The sequence below is a fragment of the Lissotriton vulgaris genome, chromosome 4_1 (genome assembly GCF_964263255.1).
Source record: "Lissotriton vulgaris chromosome 4_1, aLisVul1.2, whole genome shotgun sequence".
NCBI lineage: Eukaryota > Metazoa > Chordata > Amphibia > Caudata > Salamandridae > Lissotriton > Lissotriton vulgaris.
In genome coordinates this window covers 1,871,727,964-1,871,748,113 of record NC_141691.1, presented here as the reverse complement: position 1 = coordinate 1,871,748,113, position 20,150 = coordinate 1,871,727,964, and the positions used below count along the sequence as shown (strand labels likewise).

Genomic DNA, 20,150 nt, shown 5'->3' with positions numbered 1-20,150 from the left:
AATTGCTCCAAAAGCTAAGCCTTACTCCCTTCTATATGTGTCTCTTGCAGACAAATTAAATCCGAACGCAGGGTTTTTAGATATGCCGCCACTTTCATCCTCTTATTCATGTCGTTGAGACCACATACATTAATTGTTGCTATCTTACTCGCCATTGTAAAAGTTGTTGAAGGATGTAACTAATTAGACCAATTCTTTTTAAACTCATCAACAAGTGTATAGGCATACCGTAAAATCTAGACAGATGACAATGTGTTAAATCATATATTGAAAAAAAAATAATTGTTACTGTTTTTCCCTCCCCCCCTCCCCTGAGCCCAGCCCCTCCTCTCCTTGACTCTCCCCTCTCCCCCCCCCTCTCCGCCCCTTTTTACAGGCAAATAGGTCAAAGGACCTATGTGTGCCCGCGTTAGGTTGCGCTAGTCGCATCCCTCTCTCGCTTTGACTTTATATGTATGCTATGCTGCTCATTCACCCTTTTAGCCTTCTACCTGAGTTCTACTAGCAGTGAACAATATAAATTCCCATGCCACACCTATTCTAACCTTCCTTCTGCTTTTTCATCTCTTCCAAGAATAGCTGAGCTTTAATTTCGGATGTGAACATCCAGGGTTTACCCCTCACGACCACCTTAAGCCTGGCAGGGAATAAGAGATATGCCTCCATACCTAGGGCCTGAAAAGGGGAGATCATCTGCCGTAACTTCCATCTCCTCTCTATAGTGGCATGGCAAAAATCAGGCCTGGCGAAGAAGGTTACGCCTTCAAATGACCTCCTATTATCAAGTCTAGCCTTACTGATAATCTCTTCTCTGAGCAGAAAGTTTCCTACATTTACTAAGATAGCCCTTGGGAGGTTTCCCTGCCCATCCCTCCCTGCACCACCCGAACCATGGGCTTTCTTCATAGTAAATGGGAACCTATGTGCTCTCTGTATCTCCCTATCCCACTGCCACTGGCATTCTGGGAAAGCCCCCTTCAATAGGTTGACCACAAATTGCCTGATGTCCTGCCCTTCTGCCACACCCAGTAGCCTGACATTATTCCTCCTCTGCCTGTTTTCAAAGTCCTCCATTTTCCAGCTCATGTACACGGTTAGTTTCTCCTGTTCTGATTTGAATATCTGCCAGCTTCCAACGTAGTCTTCCAGTACGCTCCTCCGCCTCGGTTACTCTGTCCACTATCCCATCGTAGAGCTTGTTGACTTTCCTCAAAGTATTCTGAATTTTCTTTGTGGCCTGTCTTGCTCTTAGACTTTCTGCCCTGGCCTCCCCTTGCATCTGTTTGAGGGTGCTAAATAAAGTTTCAAAAGGATCCTGCTTGGGGGGTGGAAGTCCACCTGTGGCCGCCTCAACACAGAATGCTGCGCTGGCCTTATCATTATCATCCTCCTGATATACCTGCGATGTCGCAGAATAGTCCCATATCAGTCGTTTCTCCATGCGTTCGGGAAGACCGGATGTCTGACTCCTTAACTTTCCGCGTTTTTTCTTCGCTGTAGATTCTTTTCCTGAGGTGGTGTAGTCTGTTCCAGTTAGATCCTCATCTCCCTCCTCTGAGCTAATGTCAGTAGATACTGCTGATTCAGAGTCCTCATTTACTGAGTAGAATTCTGGTTCCACGGAGGCAGTGTCTCCTCCACCCATAGCTTGCATGCTTATGTTAGCTTCAAGGTTGTCTTTGTCAGCTAGGCTGGCCCTGCTACCCCAAGTACCGTCCCGCTGCTTTAAGGCATTAATTTCTTCCTCAACACCCAGTAGGGCCCCGAGCATGTCAGCTGTCGTATCTCCCCTTGCTGTGTCTACAATTGGGCCCTTTTTAGTTCCCTCTTTGGCCCCGTTCAGTAGCTCACCTCTGTCGTGTACACCACCAGCTGCGTGAGCCTCCGGAGTGGTGTTTCGTTCAGTGTTCTCTGCCGGAGCCGGTCGTTGCTTAGCAACCAGCAACTCAGCGTCTCCAGTGCCTGCAGCGTCTATTGCGTCCTCGAGGACGTTACAGGGAATCAGGGTCGCTGGTTCGTTTGACTTCTTCCGAGGAGCGGGTTTCTCCGAGTTCTTCGCTGCAAGTACCTGAGCCAGGGTAGGTTGCCTGAAAACCGCCTCCTGATTCTTGCTATTACTTTCTCCTTTCACGGGGTTGATCCTAGTTGGGTAGTGCTCCTCCGCTGTTTGCCCACTCGAGCTTTTAGCCACTGTGCTTGGCTTCCCCCGCATCTCCTTTTTCCCCCCCCACCTTTCTCGATCGAAGGAGGGGGGAGTGCCTTCCTTATCGCTCCGGTGCTTTTTCCAGCGGGGGTATCAGATTTCGCGTTTGCATTTGCAGTCGATCCTGTTTTAACTGCTGCAGGATCTAGCGCCTTCTTACTTTTCTCGCTCCCCTTCTCCTGGGTTGTGATCCGATAGGGTATCTTCGGTGCCATACTCCGCCTGACGAGTAATTTTGCAGCTCTACCCTTAGCCCAAGTCCAGGCCACTCCAATCCGGTGTATTCGTTTCCGGAAATACTTGTATTCTAAAATCCGACTGAACCACCAGCGCTCCAACTCCATTAAGAATCCATTAAGGGTTGATTTTGAGCAGCACAGCGTCCTTCTCGTTAGTCATAACGTTAATACGGGAGAGGGGTTAGGTGCGACCTCTCAGCACAACGCTGCAGCGGCCATCTTGCCCCTTTGTTGAGCTACATTCTTTGCTAACAAAAATTAATATGAGCAATAACCCCTCCAAAACTATTTTCTCCCAATTAAAAGCTATGGTGAAGTCTCCAGGGACTAGTGTGTGCCCCATCACCTCTAATGATCAGTGTGAGGTGCTGGCCACCTACTTCTTCAATAAAGTAGTGGGCATTTACAATAGTTTTCGTGGTAAGTCCGAAGACTCTGATGTTGTGGGATAAGTCTGCAGGAAATTGGAATAACTCTGCATACCCTGCCTTCTGTCACTCTAGACGGCCTCAAGGCTTTGGTTACACAGCTCAAATCAGGGTCACCTTATGACCCCCTTAGGCCTGATATTTTTGTTCGGCATCAGGACTGCCTTCTGACTAGCTGCCTGGAGCTGCTCAATCTTTGCCTCTCCAACTCAGAGGTTCCTCAAATCTGGATACATGCAAAAGTTATTCCCCTCCTGAAGAAACCCTCTCTTGATGCTTGTAGGCCGGAGAACTACCGCCCGATTTCGCCACTACCTTTCCTAGCAAAAATGAAGGAATCCTATACGAACGGCATGGCATTTTGATGCAATATTCGGAGGCTCATTCCATACTAGACCTGTCCAGAATGTTTTTTGTCCTATGCACAGCACGGAGTCAGCACTATTAGCTGTAACAGAACAACTTGAAACCTCCATGGATGAGGGCAACATGACTGCGCACATCCTGCTTGATCCCAGCGCAGCCTTCAACACGGTCTTACACAGCATCCTGAGCCATCGGCTGCGTGAGAGCGGTGTCGCAGGTAGCGCCCTCAATTGGTTCCTCTCCTTTCTGAGGGACAGGTCCTTCCAGGTCATCGCCCCTCCGTTCCACTCACAGGTACATTCTTTGTGCTGTGGAGTCCCTCAAGGGTCAGCTCTGAGTCCAACCCTGTTCAATATTTACGTCTGTCCGCTGGCCTTGTTGGCCAAAACTCGCAACATACAGCTGGTATCCTATGCAGACGGCACTCAACTGATCTTTTCCTGTACCAAGACTCCAGCCAGGAGAAGTTTAAATTTCAGGAGGATCTGGCAGCCATCACCGGTTGGATGGAGGGGAACTGTTTGCAGTTAAACTCAACTAAAACTGAGATCCTTCTGTTGGGAAAAGACTCACACCTCTGGGGCAACAGTTGGTGTCCGTCGGTTTTGGGTAGTCCTCCTACACCCAAGGACACAGTAAAAAATCTTGGTATTCGGTTGGATACTGCACTCTCGTTTGAGGAGCATGCCAAGTCAGCGGCAGTGACCTGCTTTGGTATGTTGCACGGACTTAAACCCATTTTGGGTCTGTTTGACACTCACACACACCAGCTGGTTGTGCAAGCCATGATTCTGGCAAGGCTAGAATACAGTAACAGCCTTTTGCTCAGTGCTAATAAGTCCGTGACCAACAGGCTCCAACGCACCATGAATGCGGCAGCATGCATCTTACTTGAACTACCTAAGTATTGCACGGTCTCAGGGGTGCTGCACCGTCTCCATTGGCTTCCTGTGGAGCAAAGAATTAGGGTTAAAGCACTTGCTCTGTGCATCTACACCAGATTCCTAACACAATTAGTATCCACCATGTGACTCAACTGTGGACACGGACCTTAACATAGTACAAATAGAATGATGGAAACCCAAAAGTGCAAACAAGTGTGATATATAATTGCTGAGTTGAGACTCAAGGGCATGGGCAAATATTCCCATCAGTAGCAGTTCTGTACCACCCTTTTTAACATCATTTGGGTTCTCCTTGCCCAGGAGACAAGACAACACAACACAGCTACTGATGTTCTCAAGGCTATGTGTAGTTACTATAAGTCTGTGTTATCAAGAAAAGGTGGTGTTACTATAAATGTAGATATGTTTTTGATGTATTTTATGGCTACTGAAAAGTAGTGCAAAAAAAGTGAGTGAAAAACAAAGTGAATAAAGTTAAAATTGGATCAACTGAGTAGATTGTTAATTTTAATGGTATCTCTTAGTTGTCCAAACCTAAAAAGATATATATAGTGTGAAAATACAGATTTAACAAAATATCTGTAAGCAATTGGTCGACATGTTTCAGCATTAGAATGGAATAGTTCCGATGCTTTCTTCAGGACCTGATGGAAACTACTGCTTATAAAGTGAAAATAAAATCAATATCACCTGCAATATTCAGGTATCATATTCCACCACATACCATTTGCAGTGATGATAGTGCTTCACCCCACCTGGCAGCAGCTCAGGTTAAGAGGAGCACCGCTCTATCCGTCGGTGTCGCCACACAGTCATCCGAACTGTCTGGGGATTTATTCAGTAGCCATAAAATACTTCAAAAAACATATCTACATTTATAGAAACACCACCTTTTCTTGATAACACTCCTTCCTCTCCGGCCGAACACAGCGAGTCAGGCTACCTTTGTTCATCTCAGAATCCACAGCCCATGGCTCCTCCCTGAGCCCCACCCTCTTCAACGTCTACATGGCTCCCCTCGTCTCCATCATCAGGAACCACAAACTCAACACAATCTCCTAAAACGACAACACACAGCTAATCTGCTCCCTCACCAACGAACCCAGAACCCCAAGAAACAACTTCCACAATGGGATGAAGGCAGTTGCCTCCTGGATGAACGACGGCTGCTGCAATCTCAACTAGGACAAGACTGAAGTACTCATCCTGGGACGACTCTTGGTCGCCCGCCGCACTGGGACCTCCCCCCAATCCCATGGACCATGCTTGCAACCGTGGCATCATACTGGACTCCTTGCTCAAAATAGGTCGCCAGATCAACGCTGTATCCTCATCATGCTTCCACACGCACCGTCTGCTTAAAAAGACTTTCAGATTGATTCCCACTGAACCCAGAAAGGCGGTCACCCACGCACTCCTCACTAAGGCAATACACTCTACGCCAGCATCACCCAGAAACTTCTTAGGGAAACAGAACATTTAAAACCCTGCAAACAGACTGGTCCTTAACATCCCCCGTCGCAGCCACATCACCGAACACCTTCAAGAACTCCACTTGCTCCCAGCCAACAAAAGAATCACCTTCGCCATCCTCACACATGCATACAAAGTCCTCCATGATGCATGACCAGCATATCTGAACCACCATTTCTCATTCCACGTACCCACGACACCTACGCTCTGCCCAGCTGGCCCTGGCCAATGTCCCACAGATCCGCAAGACCAGAACAGGAGGAAGATGCTTCTCCTACCTCGCCGCCAAGACCTGGAACACCCTGCCCCTCCATCTCAGGCAGTCCCAGTCACTGACCCAATTCAGGAAGGATCTTAAGACCTGGCTCTTCGAGTGAACCCCTGCGCCCAGACAGATCAGCAGCCCTCTCCCCCGCAATGTCTTGAGACCTTCACAGGCCTTTTCAAACCCCCTGATTGATTGATGCTAGACTACCTTTCATTCTTAAATACCACAGAGCACACACACTTTCACGTCTGAGACCAGAGGCAGAGGCTCGCACCGTAGTCACAGTGAATAACCAAAGGTGGTACATTTATTGAAACAAGCGCTCCAAACCTCTTAAAATATGAATCTGCACTTCGATTGAGAATCTGTCATGCTGTTGGGGGTGGTGCATTCTGGCAAGTTAAAGAAAAAGATCTCCTGCGTTTCTTAAATAATTTTAACAACAAAAGCGAGAATACTTGCAATTTCTACCAGGCCCATCTATTGCGGTCTTGGTTCCCTGAATAACAACCAATAAGCAGTAAACATTCAAGACAAAGACTAGTGAGACTGTCACATAAGAAAAGGAATATTTGGGGATGCTTCTCAAAACTATCTATACATTTGAGTAAAACGTATTTCCACGAAATCTGCAGCTGTGCCCGCAAATCACAGACCCGGATTGATAGAATAACAAGCATTTGCACTGCAAAAGGTCTTGAATTACTGAAAGTTTGAGCTACTGCAAATAATAATGTAATGCCAATAGCTCAAACTTTCAGTAATGTGAGACCTATTGCATTGCAAATACATGTTAATATAGCTGGGCCCTGGGAGATGGGGACAGAAATCGGTCAGGGGAGTGGGGCTGAATGCTCCCCTCTCCATTTAAAATATGGCCGGGCCCCGGGATATCCGGGGCTGAGATCAGCCTGGAGATGGGAGCTGTAGGACCCCTTAAATTAAGCGATGAGCCCTGGGGGATAGGGTCCCTGGTGCCAAATAGGGCCTTGGGCGAGGGGCTACAAATCCCTCTCCCCTAAAATATGTTGCAGGGGCAACAAATTAGCCCGGGGAGAGGGGCTGCATGCCCCTCCCGGGTTGGCTGCCTTTGGCCCCAGCCAACCTGCCGCAATGCACTGCAGAAGGCTGTGTGCAATGTGGGTTGGCTGAATGCAGGAGTATGGCTGCAGGCCGGAGGATGGCTGCGGCAAAAGGCAGTGGTAGGATTAACACATTGTAATGAAATATTACTTTACGTTAAAAAAAATAGAAATTCACTGGAAAAAAAACAAAGGTCATTGGAACGTTATAGTTAGGAAATAGAATTAAAATAAACTTAGAAATTCATAAAAATAACAAAGGTTACAAAGATTCATTGCATGTTGCGAATGTGTAGTAAAGAAGTGCACCTTGTTGACTGTGGGAAAGGAATGTCAGGAATTGGAGCCTGGCCTTTAAAATTCCCTTTGGTCCTAATTGCCTGTTTATTGCTTGTTTGAAATGTGGCAACAATAGTTCCTCTTTGCAACGTTCATGTTTTGGTGCTACAACTAGGAAGAGAAATGTACCCTGGTGCAGTGTGCCTGCGCTTGGTGGGACAAAGGTGAGAGGAGCACTCTGTACCCATGTGCCTTGTAGCCGCCTATTTATTATTTGCAAGTGGGGTTTTGTTATTGGGTTGCTATATACTTGTGTCACGGTGTCTGTCTTCCACCTGCAGACCAGTTGTCACTGATGTGAGCGGGAGGATGTGACCGGTGCAGAGTACTGGAGGTAGAATACAGAGACATGGGAAGATCCCGGGTGATTCGAACTCCAGCCTTCCCTGTGCCATGGTTTCTGTTTCCAGGCCCCGCACCCTCACACCAAGATACAGGTTCAGCTTCCTGTGCCTGGATGCTGCCGCTTTTAACATTCTTGAGAGAGAGAGAAACTGAAGGCAGAGGATAGCTCAACGAGCTAAAACTTCACTGCTGCACCAATCACAGGTCATCAGTTCGGAACTCTTTCAGACTGCCTTACATCCGGTCAGTAAACGGAGTACCATGAGTGGGCAACATTTTAACAGTAACGTTCATCATTTAAAGCGCTTCGAAATGGCAGAAGCACTGTACGAAGCGAGTGCAATATACAAATACAGTTATTGTTATTAAGTGTAGTGGTTTGTGATTAGTCCAAAAATTAAATAGCGTGGGTTAAGTCCAAGGCTAGACTAGCTTGACTAATGTCAGCTGCAGGATTTTTGCCCTGCGTGGACAAGTGTACTTCAGGTAAGTTCAAAGATCAAATACAACAGCTTTTCTCTCCCAGGTCAAGGCTGCGGTGCTTCTTACACAGACCCATTCACCCTTGTGTCGCCCGTTGCTACTTATGTCCACACCATTACTCATACGATGCAACAATACAGTGTTGGTCTGTGTAACTTCAATCTTAATTCACACTACTACGCTCAGATGCGTGTGTCTTTTGTCCAGTTCAGGAGAGATGCTGGTTACTTAATAGCTACAACGATGTATAAGCATGTCACATCACCCACATGGATATGAATATGTTACAGAGATACAATAAGTTTCCAAGTCAAACAACATGCACATGTGTGCGTCAGCACTCACTGACATGAACAAGATGCAAACAATGACTTACTGTTACATTGATTTCCAGGTGCATCTACGGGTGTTGCTATTAGAGTGTCATTGTCTCTGATGCCATGTATTTAAGCAATGCGTGGGTACAGGCAGGGGAATGCATTGGCAGGCGCTTACTCACATTGTTGTGGGGGAGGATATGAGGGTCAAGTTTGGGTGGCACAAATTAAGACAAGCCGTTGTATGGCGGTGGCAATGCTCCTTAACTCTCATATGGTCTATGATTTTGCAGTAGCACATCCTGATCCAGTGGCACATGGTGCCTATACAGGGCTCCAGCCATCTACGCATTTACGACTATCCTATTCTCTTTTTCTATTGAATTTGTAGTGAGTGTAGCGGCAGTGGTTATGTACAAGCTCAACTCTTCACCTTCTCCCAGTTACAATCTTCTCCTTCCCCCTACTGGCACCTCGGATGTTCAGGTTCTCATCGACCACTACCTCAATTCAATGACCACGATAGTCAACGAAGTTGCCCCCCTTCAGTTAAAGAGTGTCTCCTCTAAAAACTCAAAACCATGGTAAGACGGTCTGCTTATCGAAGATAGACGAGCTATGAGACTAGCGGAACGCAATTGGAGATCTGCCCCTTCGGCTATGCACCTCAAAACACTTAAGAAAAAGAGAAACGCTTACTTTAGAAAAATCAAACGCTCGAAAGCGGATTTCTTTAGCCATCAACTAGACCAAGCAAAAAAACAGCCCAAAAAACTATTTGAGCTAATAAAAACTCAATCCAAGGAAGTACTTCAACAACTACATAACACAACTAGCACTATCATCCTGTGAAGAATTCTCTACCTTCTTTAACCTAAAAACAGATATCAAGAATGATCTCCTCGCTGATCTAAGCCTATACTCCAGCCCCCTCAGCAAAACACCCATTGAACTAAAAAACAATGCTACATGGTCGTCCTTTGATACTTACACGGAAGAATCTATAGGCAAGATCCTCAGTACCCTGAAGCCCTCCAATCACCTCTCGGCCCCTCTACCTGCAAACGCTGTGAAGGACTTTATCTCATGGCTTCTCCCGCTCTGGACCAAAATCATTAACAGTTCACTTCAACAAGGATGCATCCCGGACTCCCTCAAAGTGGGACAAGTATCGCCCATACTAAAGAAACCCACAGCAGACGCTACCGACCCAAATAACTATCGCCCTATCTCCGATATCCCTACCTTAGCCAAATTGCTAGAAAAATGTGCTCACCTCCAACTGACAAAACACATCGAGCACTTTAACCTCCTCAATTCACACCAATCAGGCTTCCGAGCAGGCCACAGCACAGAATCAGCTATAACGCACATAATTGATGACGCGCTTCAAATTCTTGATCAGAATGGTACTTGCCTCCTCACTCTACTCGACCTCTCATCAGCTTTTGACATGGTCAAACACGAGAACTTACTTGAGCTGCTGAATATCAGAATGGGTCTTTCTGGGACAGTACTCAAGTGGTTTACCTCCTTTCTTCATAACCGGACTCAGAAATTCAAGATTAACAACACTATGTCCACACCCGTTCCAGTAACACTAGGTGTCCCACAAGGATCCTCCCTATCCCCAACTCTGTTCAATCTGGTCATGGAACCACTCACCGCACTGCTTCAAGCATCTAATGTGCAATTTCACATGTATGCAGACGATACCAAACTCCACCTTAAAGTACAATCCCCTGAAGACCTCAAACTACTCAACTCAACGCTTAAGAACACACAGACATGGCTGGCCGAGAACGATCTCAAACGTAATGCTCTAAAAACAAAATTCCTCCTAATAGCACCTCCCTCAAAAAGTCCCCATCGCTCAGAATTGGCTTAAACATCTCACTGCATTCAACATTCAACCTATCATTGTGGATTCAGCAAAATCTTTAGGTATAACCCTCAACTGCAATCTCAATATGCAACATCATATCAGCAATGCAACGAAGGGAACGAATTTCCAAATCAATATCTTGAGGAAGCTGAAACCCTTCCTCCCAGCCTACGACTTTAGGACTGCAGTCCAAGCGCTAGTTATCCCTCGGATTGATTATGGAAGTGTCGCCCTCTGCGGTCTCCCCTTATCGACAACCGCACCCCTAAGAGCCTCTATTAATGCTACAGCGAGACTCATCACTGGATCAAAAAAACGCTCACACATCTCTCCTAAAATCCCTGAATTGTCTACCATACGAAGCCAGAATACACCTGAAAATCGAGTGCATTACACATAAGGCCTTACACCACAATTCGCCCAGTTACATTGCTCAGAAATTGACAATTTCAGGGGGGTCAAGAGCCACAAGAAGCACAGAAACTCTCCTTTTGAAACCACAAAGATTCCACAAGAAAAAAACATATAAACGCTCCTTCTCAGGGATGGCACCCAGAATCTGGACTGCCCTCCCTCCAGAAACCAGACTTATCTCATCTACGGCATCCTTCAAAAAAGAAGTCAAATCGATCCTCTTGGTTAAATTCGCATGAATTTAAACAGAAGAAATCGTGTGCCTCTTTATCTCTCCCTTGTATTACATTGTCTGGACTGACCACCTATGCACATTTTGTTACCTGCACTGTTCTTTATCTGCACAAAATGCCTTGTTAAGTACTCTTTTGTCTTTATATTCCATATTTATGTAAAGTGCTCTGATATCTGTAAGGATCTTGTTCGCGCTATATAAAACTTTGAAAATAAATAAAAATAAATAAATGTATGTGGTGTCGCACTGGCGTTTTCTGTGCAGCTGGTAAACACGGGTGCTGCTAGACCAGACCACATTACTGTTTGTCCAATTTGTTCTTGAGGCAGAAAACGCATTAGCGACCAACAAGTGCAACTTCTGGGGATTGGGTTACTCACATAGTACTTCAAGTTGTGAGTTGGAGACATGTGCCTGTGGTGCCGTGCCCCCAACACCACAGTGACCAGCTCCCTGACATATCTGTTGGACAGAGGATAAGGTCACTTCATGGTTTTACAGCACTCCTCTACTTTTGAAGATTTAACTCTGTCTATAGTCTCCATCACACAAGTATTTTATAAGATGACAGTTAGCTTTGTTCCCTGCTATTTATTACTGTTAGCACTATTTTTGGGTGAAGTAAATTTAATAAATAATAAGCTCAATAAAATGAAGCACAAGAGAATTCTACGACCGATTTCTCATGGTCACCCAATAGATTGGCAGGTCATGATCTCAACAGGCTGTTGTAGAAAACCTCTTTCAGCATGTACAGATTCTTATTTGATATTTGCTAACACAATATTAGGCAAACCGAGCATGAGGTCGATGTATTTTATTCAACTCTGTATTTATTGAACCATAATGAAGAAATCACCCTGCACATGAGCGGTGATAGGTATACCCCTTGTGCAGGACAGGTCCTGAGCATGTAGCAATCAAAGTCAGTGCACCTTCTTCTAACTAGGACGTTCACGAGGTCTGGTGACATACTCCCACCAGAGAGGTGGCAGATCGCCCTCCTTGCGTGCTGGTGGCAAAGACTCCGTCTTGGGCCCAGAGGAACCAGTTTCAACTTGAAGCTGAGCAACCTAAAATGGAGGAAAACCAAAAGGTAAATACATACAGACTCTTTCCAAGATGGATGCCCTAATACATGAATCAGCACATGTATTAACGATCAGAAATCACAAATACAATCCACTGTAAGACAAGCTGATGTAGACCAATACTATTTTCTTGTATTTGTTTTGTAAATGAAAAATGCTAAAAAAAGGTTTTCTTTTATAAATAAGAAATTGCAAATGCTCCATGCTAGCCTAGTTCTTCACGTTGCTTAGTAAAGAAAGAAGCAACAAATATGAAAATAACTAAATGCACAGCAAGAAAACAGATGATGTCAGTGAAGAAACACATCTTCTATTTCCCTAACGTTAACACAGTGTATGAGTTTTAAATTATTTGGGTGACTTTGATAGCGTGCGTGGGCAAGAAAGCAATAAAGTGCTTTTCAGCTACGTTTTCCATTCTAAGCAAATTGTTAAATTGTTCACTCGTGAAATAAATAGTAAATCCCACTTATATTTGAAGAAAGGGTTTATTCAAAAAGCTTTCCTGTCAGGATCTGACAGAAGCACATTGGCATTCTGGCAAACTATAGAATGTTCAAGGGCAGGCATAACACTGGGGTGGTGGAAGATACCAAAAACTGTTTATAACATTTACTGATCTTGAACCTGAATATCATAAGGAATAGTAAATGATTTACATAAATAACAGAAATGGTTTATTAATTCACTAGGTTCTCAGAGGAGTAACCCTCCAAAGTTAGCCACTGCCAGGAGCCTTGGGTCACTTCAAATCCTTTAGAGGATTGGAAGCGCGAGTTGTCTACTCAATGACTATACCTCAGTCATTCGAAAACACCACAAGAGTTAACATTAGACACAGTTAAAAGCTTACACTCGCTGGGTCTAGCCTAATTTTAGTGTTGGCCTCATGTACAGAACTATTCAAGCCTGTTTACGACGGAATAAAGGGCTCCTTTCGTTTGGAAAAAACCCAAGCAACCTTGTAAATATGCTTATTTTATAAAATGATGGAAAGGAATCCCGAAATGGCAACACAAAATACTGAAAAATAGACCGTGTGCTTCGATGACTTGCACCAATTCACTAGCAGTTAGGTAAAAACCTTAGTCGTTTATGAATTGTAGGATAGCACCAGGACATACACTCTCTCTCTTGTCTAAGGATCATAATTTCAACATATATTCCATTATATAAAGGCTACTGTTTACCAACAGACTAAACGCCCACAACGTGAGCACTGGTTGTTCAGATACTTTTTCACGTCTATGGTGTTCAGCTTCCTACCAAGGCATTTTAACAACAATTTGGCATCAACTTGGCTCATGAAACGCACCTCTTTATCCCAGCTCTCAGCCCGCAGCTTCTTCCATGCTTCTCTTTTAGCAAAATAGTCCGGATATTCTGCCTTCTCGGAAGGATGCCAGTAATCTAAGGTCCACTCTGGAATCTGTCAGAATCAAAGCAAGCGATTAAGACAATATTAAGAGTGCTAGTTGGTAGTGCTGTCCTGAGATGCATAATATCTGCATGCCTTGGGATAATCAGTAACAGAAGAAAAGAAGATAGCCAGTTAGACCTTTTAGCAGTCATATTTAACAGTTTACACATTAAGTAGAGCGACTCTACTGATAAACATACATTTTTACTAGTGTAACGGTCAAATGTGAGTTTATTACCACAGTAAAATAAAACTGGCATACAAGAAATATTTCTACAGCCTCACAGGTTGTTAACAACAATTACTTAACACATGGAAACTCTTCTCTTAACAGTGATGTATTCTCTTGAATTATAATATATCTTATTACACGTAACCCATTGAGTTCATTTTTAGTAAAATATCATTTGTTCAAAAATTGAAAATAAATACAACGTACAAAATGACATGGTATTAACCATGTATGCAGCTGCACAGAGTACATTAAGATATTGTACTATCGTGAGTCATGCACCCTCTAAAGGCTGATAACAGGTAAGGGGAGGAAAGTAAATTGCAATGTTCCTCCTCCAATATGAATCTCAGGTATATTTAGTGACAGGTCCGTACAGGAAAATATGCATTCTGTATATCCAGGGACACCATTTAGTCCCAACTGTGAAGTGCCTGAACTATCTGTTAGGGAAACACAACCACACTTTTTTCTTTTCTAGAGAATAGAACATAAAACCAGAGACGATTAGGAGTAAGCTCATTAACTATAAAGTGGCACTCCTAAAAAGGGAAATCCATTTCTTTAACATCCTTCATCAAGGTGCTTGCCAGGAAGAAGGAGGTGGAGAATGGGATGGGCAGAAAACAAGTGCCCAAATCAAACAACATGGAGGACTCAATGGACCAAAGTATTTGTCATTCATTTTTCTAGACTATTTGCCACCAGTAGGTCGTGGCACTTCTGGATACAAACATTAGTGAGGATTTGAGTGATGGTCATGGAAAATGAAGAAGAAAGTTGTTGTGATGGTGGCCCACTCATTCAGCTCTCTAGGGGTGAGGCGTGGCTGTGGCGGAAGCTGTAGTGATTGTTAAAGCATACTGAGTGGATGGCTGTATCCCCAAAACTTGTGGCACTGCTGGTGGAAGTGATGTTGAAGGGGAAACACCAAAAGCACAAGGTGATGCCATTTTCCATTTAAGTCTCACCCGTGAACCATCAGCCTACACCATAAAGAACAGATGCCTATTGAAAGTCACACCTATTATCCTAGCCAAATGGTCTCCAGAACAGAAACGATATATCAAGCATGCTCTCTCAGGACCACGCTGTTTTCCATAGTGTTAGAACTGGGGGTCTCTAGTTGGCAGAGGTAGGTACCACTATCCAAATAGGGACCCTTGCTTCTAGTCAGGGCAAGGAGATAACCCTCTTAGATAACCCCTGCTCGCCCTCTAGGTAGCTTGGCCGGAGCAGTCTAGGCTAACCAGAGGCAATGCGTAAAGTATTTGTACCAACACTCACAGTAACACAGTGAAAACACCACAAACTGATTCCACAACAGTTTAGGAAAATAAAGATATTTATTCTAAACTACACAAGACCAAAACGACAAAAATCCAACATACACAGTTCAAGAATATGGTTTCAAAAGAGTTCTTCAGGTTGTAATTAAAAGTTCTTTAAGTTGCGTTAAAATAATCCACAGATGCGTGAAAAGTTCACAGTTGCGTCACGTTTACTCACAGTACCTTTTAGATGCAACAAAGTTCCACAAGCAGGAAGCTGGTGCGGTGGAAAACAAGCGGTGCGTTACTCCTGAGACCCTGGGGAGGCGGTGCGACAGCCCCGCTGCAGCAGCGGACGTGTTGCAACGAATCCGGTCTGTATGGGGAGGAAGGCCGCTTGCGTGGATTCCGGTGCGTAGGTTCCGTAGGAAGTCTGTTCTCGCAAAGGCACGATGCGATGATCTCGTAGGGGCTGCGACGATCTCCGGGGCGACGATGCGCGGTCCAGCGGTGATCCTCTCTCTCGCAGCTCCTCGATGCGATGGTTCTGCGACGATGCTCGCAGCGACGTGATGCGGTCCGCAAGCAAGCGGTGCGGTGATCTCACCCAGCGACGACAGGCTCTGCGACGACACTCGCAGCGATGTTTGATTCTCCCGCACCGGTCTGGTGCGTCCCGCAAACGAGGGATGCGACGGCTCTGGCAGCGGCGTCAGGCGCTGCGACGATCTCAACCTTCGTAGCGGCGGGAAACTTCTCGCACTGACGGGGATGCGCTCCGCAAGCGAGCGATGCGACACTTTTCAGCTTCAAAAATCTCTCAAGCTTAGTTTCAAGCTTCTCAGCTCAGGTTGAACTTCCAGAGGCCCCACAACTGGATCAAGCACTCTAGGAAGGACAAAACTCTCTCAGCAGAGTTCAGGGAAACTGGGGGTGAAGTCCTTTTGTTCCTGGGACTTCAAAAACAGGGAGCCAGCTCTTCTCAGGCCCTTGGAGATTCCTTCAAGACAGGGGACACAGCTCACAGCAAAGTCCTTCCCCTCTCCTTGGCAGCAAAGCAACAGCAGGTCAGTCCAGCAGAGCAACAGCAGGACAGTCTTCCTTCTTCAGAGTCAGCTTTCTCCTTGGCAGAGAGGTTCTTTCTTGATTCCAGGATGATCTACTTTTCTGTCTTCAGGGGTCCTGTACTTATACCCCTAAAGTCTTTGTTCTCTCTGTGCATGTGGGCCCTGAGCCCGGTCTGAACCAGTTCTGGGTGGATCCTGAGCACTTTGTTTTGCTGGCTGCATCTTTCCTTTCAGAGTGAGGGGCAGGGTCCTCAGCCGCCAGGCAGGAGGTGGAGCCAGCATTGTGGCAGGCAGGCACAGCCCTATTCAGCCCAGGTGCTAACTCCTCCCACCACTCAGGTTGCAATGCATCCATTCAGCCTAGTGCTGACTCATCCAGCCTCTGGGGGGATTCCCCAGCCCCTGTCACTCACAAACCAGACAGTCAATACACAAACAGGCCCAGGCACACAGAAGGGTCAGACAAGAGAACAGCAACTTTCTAAAAGTGCTGTTCTCAAACACAGGATTTAAAAACCACCTTTCCTAAAAGATGTGTTATTAAATTCTGAGTTCAGGGATACTAGATACTTTTGTCCTATCTTGTTCCTATGGGAAGAAATGCTGTTAACCACTGTAGCCAGCATCCCCCATGTTAACCTATGGAGCAAGATAGCCTTACAATAGTGAAAAACGAAAATGTCTGTAATTCACTACCAGAGCATGTCACCTGCACTAGTACATGCTCTACCTTTCACATACACTGCACCCTGCCCAGGGGGGTACCTTGGGCCTTCCATAGGGGTGACTGATGTGCACAAGAAGGGAAGGGTTAGGCCTGGTCAGTGGGGACACTGACCAGGAGGACATGGCAGTTCTAAACTGCCCGTAGGCACTGCAGTGGCAGGCCTGAGACACCATTTTTAGAGCTACTCCTGTGGGTGGCACAATCAGTGCTGCAGGCCCACTAGTAGCATTTGTCATCACCAGCCCTGGCACACCCAGTGCACTTTACTAGGGACTTCATGGTGATACAAATATGCCAAACATGTATATCCAATCAGAATAACAATTTACATAGGGAGCACTTACACTCTGGCACTGATCAGCAGTGGCAGAGTGTCCAAAGCATCTAAACCAGCAAAAACGAATCCAGCACAGCATCAAAAAATACAGGAGGCAGAGGCAAAAAGATAGGGGTAATCACGCCAAAGATGCCAGGTCTAACACGTGTCCCCTCCAGCTGAAAGTGGGGAGAACTACCCACCCTCTTGGGAGTTCTCTTCACTAAGGTGGAAAAACCTGGACAGACCATCAGCGTTGGTGTGTTCTGTACCAGGGCGATGTTCCACCGTAAAGTCCATTCCCTGTAGGGAGATGGACCACCTCAACAGTTTTGGATTCTCGCCCCTCATGTGCATTAACCACCTGAGGGGCCTGTGGTCGGTCTGAACACGGAAGTGAGTCCCAAACAAGTAGGGCCTCAACTTTTTCAGAGCCCAGACCACAGCAAAAGCCTCCCTTTCAATCGCACTCCACTTCTGTTCCCTTGGGAGTAGCCTCCTACTAATGAAAGCTACTGGCTGGTCTCCATTCTCCTCAGTGGCTTGTGAGAGTACTGCTCCCACACCATGCTCTGAAGCGTCCGTCTGAACTATGAACTCACTGGAAAAGTCAGGTGCCTTGAGCACCGGTGCTGTGCACATCGCAGTTTTCAGGGCATCAAAAGCAGTTTGGCAGGCGTCAGTCCAGTCAACTCTTTTGGGCAACTTCTTGGAAGTGAGTTCTGTCAAGGGGGCAACAATGGTGCCATATCCCTTGACAAACCGTCTGTAATACCCGGTGAGTCCTAAAAAGGCTCTCACCTCTGTCTGGGTCTTGGGGGGCTCCCAAGCCAGAATGGTATTAATCTTTGCCTGTAGGGGCGCCACCTGGCCGCTCCCCACCTGGTGTCCCAAATACACCACAGATCCCTGCCCTATCTGGCACTTGCTGGCCTTGATAGTGAGGCCTGCCTTTTGCAGAGCCTTCAACACTTCGCAGAGGTGTTGCAAGTGTTCCTCCCACGTGGAGCTGAACACAGCAATGTCATCCAGGTATGCGGCGCTGAATTCCTTCAGCCCGGACACTACCTGGTTATCTCTGGAATGTGGCAGGGGCATTCTTCAACCCAAAGGGCATGACACGGAACTGAAAGTGCCCCTCTGGCGTTGAAAATGCTGACCTCTCTTTGGCCCCATCAGTTAAAGCAATCTGCCAGTACCCCGAAGTCAAATCAAATGTACTGAGGTACTGGGCAGCTCCCAACCGATCCACGAGCTCATCAGCTCTGGGGATGGGGTGTGCGTCAGTCTTCGTGACCGCATTGAGCCCACGGTAGTCCACGCAAAACCGGAGTTCTGGAGGGCCACCGGGGGTAGCAGCTTTCTTGGGAACCAAGACCACTGGGCTAGCCCAGGGGCTGCTGGAGGGCTCAATCACCCCTAGCGCCAACATCTTGGAAACCTCTTCCTTGATTCTGGCCCTGACCTTGTCAGCTACCCTGTAAACTTTTTGCTTCACAGGCAGACTGTCTCCAGTGTCCACATCATGGACGCACCAGTTGGTGACTCCTGGGGTCAGGGAGAACAGAGAGGAGAACTGACCCAACACTTGGCGACAGTCACTCTGCTGTTCTGGGGTCAGGGTGGGCGAGAGGACCACACCATCCACTGACCCATCTTGCTCTTTAACTGCCAGGAGGTCAGGGAGAGGATCGCTATCCTCTTCCATTCCTGCATCTGTAGCCATGAGCATCGTTACTTCAGACCTCTCAAAGTGTGGTTTGAGGCGGTTCACATGCAAGTCTCTCAGGGGCTGCCTGGGAGTCTTCAGGTTAACCAGGTAGGTTACCTCACTCTTCCTTTCCACCACCTCGTATGGCCCAGACCACTTGTCTTGGAGCGCGCAAGGCTCCACTGGCGCCATCACCCACACTTTCTGCCCAGGTTGAAATTCGACCAGAGTGGTATTCTGGTCGTACCATCTTTTCATTTCTTCCTGGCTTGCTTCCAGGTTCGCCTGAACGAGTTTCCTGAAGCGTTGTGTCTGGTTGCGGATGGCCAGCACATAGCTGAACACATCCTGGGGGTTTTCCCACAGGACTTTTCCCAACCCTCCTTCACCAGTGAGAGAGGTCCTCTGACAGGGTGGCCATACAGGAGTTCAAAGGGACTGAACCCTAAGGACTTCTGAGGCACCTCCCTGTAGGCAAACAACAGGCATGGTAACAAGACGTCCCACTTCCGTCTCATGGGCTCCGCTAGGCCCATAATCATACCTTTCAGGGTCCGGTTGAACCTTTCAACCAGCCCATTTCCTTGAGGGTGGTAAGGAGTGGTGAACTTATAAGTTACCCCACACTCTTCCCATAGAGACTTCATGTACTTAGAGATGAAGTTGGTACCTCGGTCGGAGACCGCCTCTCTGGGGAACCCCACACGGGAAAAGATCCCCATCAATGCACGGCCCACCACGGGTGCTGTGATTGTCCTGAGAGGGACTGCTTCCGGGTACCGGGTGGCATGGTCCACCAAGACCAGGATGAACCTGTTGCCTAAGGCTGTCTTGGGGTCCAGGGGCCCTACGATATCTATGCCCACCCGCTCGAAAGGGGTGCTCACCACTGGGAAGGGTTGAAGGGGTGCCTTCAACTTCATTCCAGTCTTACCACTAGCTTGACAGGTTTGGCAAGATCTGCAAAAGGAACCAACGTGCTTTCTCATCTGGGGCCAGTGGAAGTGGGTGACAAGCCGGTTTAGGGTCTTGTCTTGCCCCAGTTGTCCTGCAAGAGGCACGTCATGAGCCAGACCCATTAGGAAGTTTCTGAAGCGCTCGGGTACCACCAGCACATGGGCTGCACCGGGCTCAGCAAACTTAGGCTCGCTATAAAGTAGGTCACCTTCCCAGTAGACATAGTGATCTCGGACTGCTCCACCTGCTGCCTGATCTACAGCCTGTTGCCTCAGACCAATGAGGGAAGGGCATTCCTTCTGCGCCTGGCAGAACTCCTCCCTGGAGGGACCACCTTCTTGATTCCAATGGGTCAGCTCAGGTAGGTCTCCCAGTT

General features: G+C 46.8%; 1 protein-coding gene across 1 annotated transcript in view; it reads right to left on the bottom strand.

The window, feature by feature from the left end:
• Window positions 1-11,784: 11,784 nt before the first annotated feature.
• The window catches only part of NDUFB9 (NADH:ubiquinone oxidoreductase subunit B9), a 40,083-nt gene continuing 31,717 nt past the window's right edge, over window positions 11,785-20,150 (bottom strand). Inside the window, exons 3-4 of the mRNA XM_086966196.1 lie at window positions 13,389-13,502; window positions 11,785-12,055 (exon numbers count right to left, since the gene is read on the bottom strand). Coding sequence (XP_086822322.1) covers window positions 11,924-12,055; window positions 13,389-13,502 — 246 coding nt within the window. The 3' untranslated portion in view covers window positions 11,785-11,923. The remainder of the gene's footprint in view (window positions 12,056-13,388; window positions 13,503-20,150) is intronic.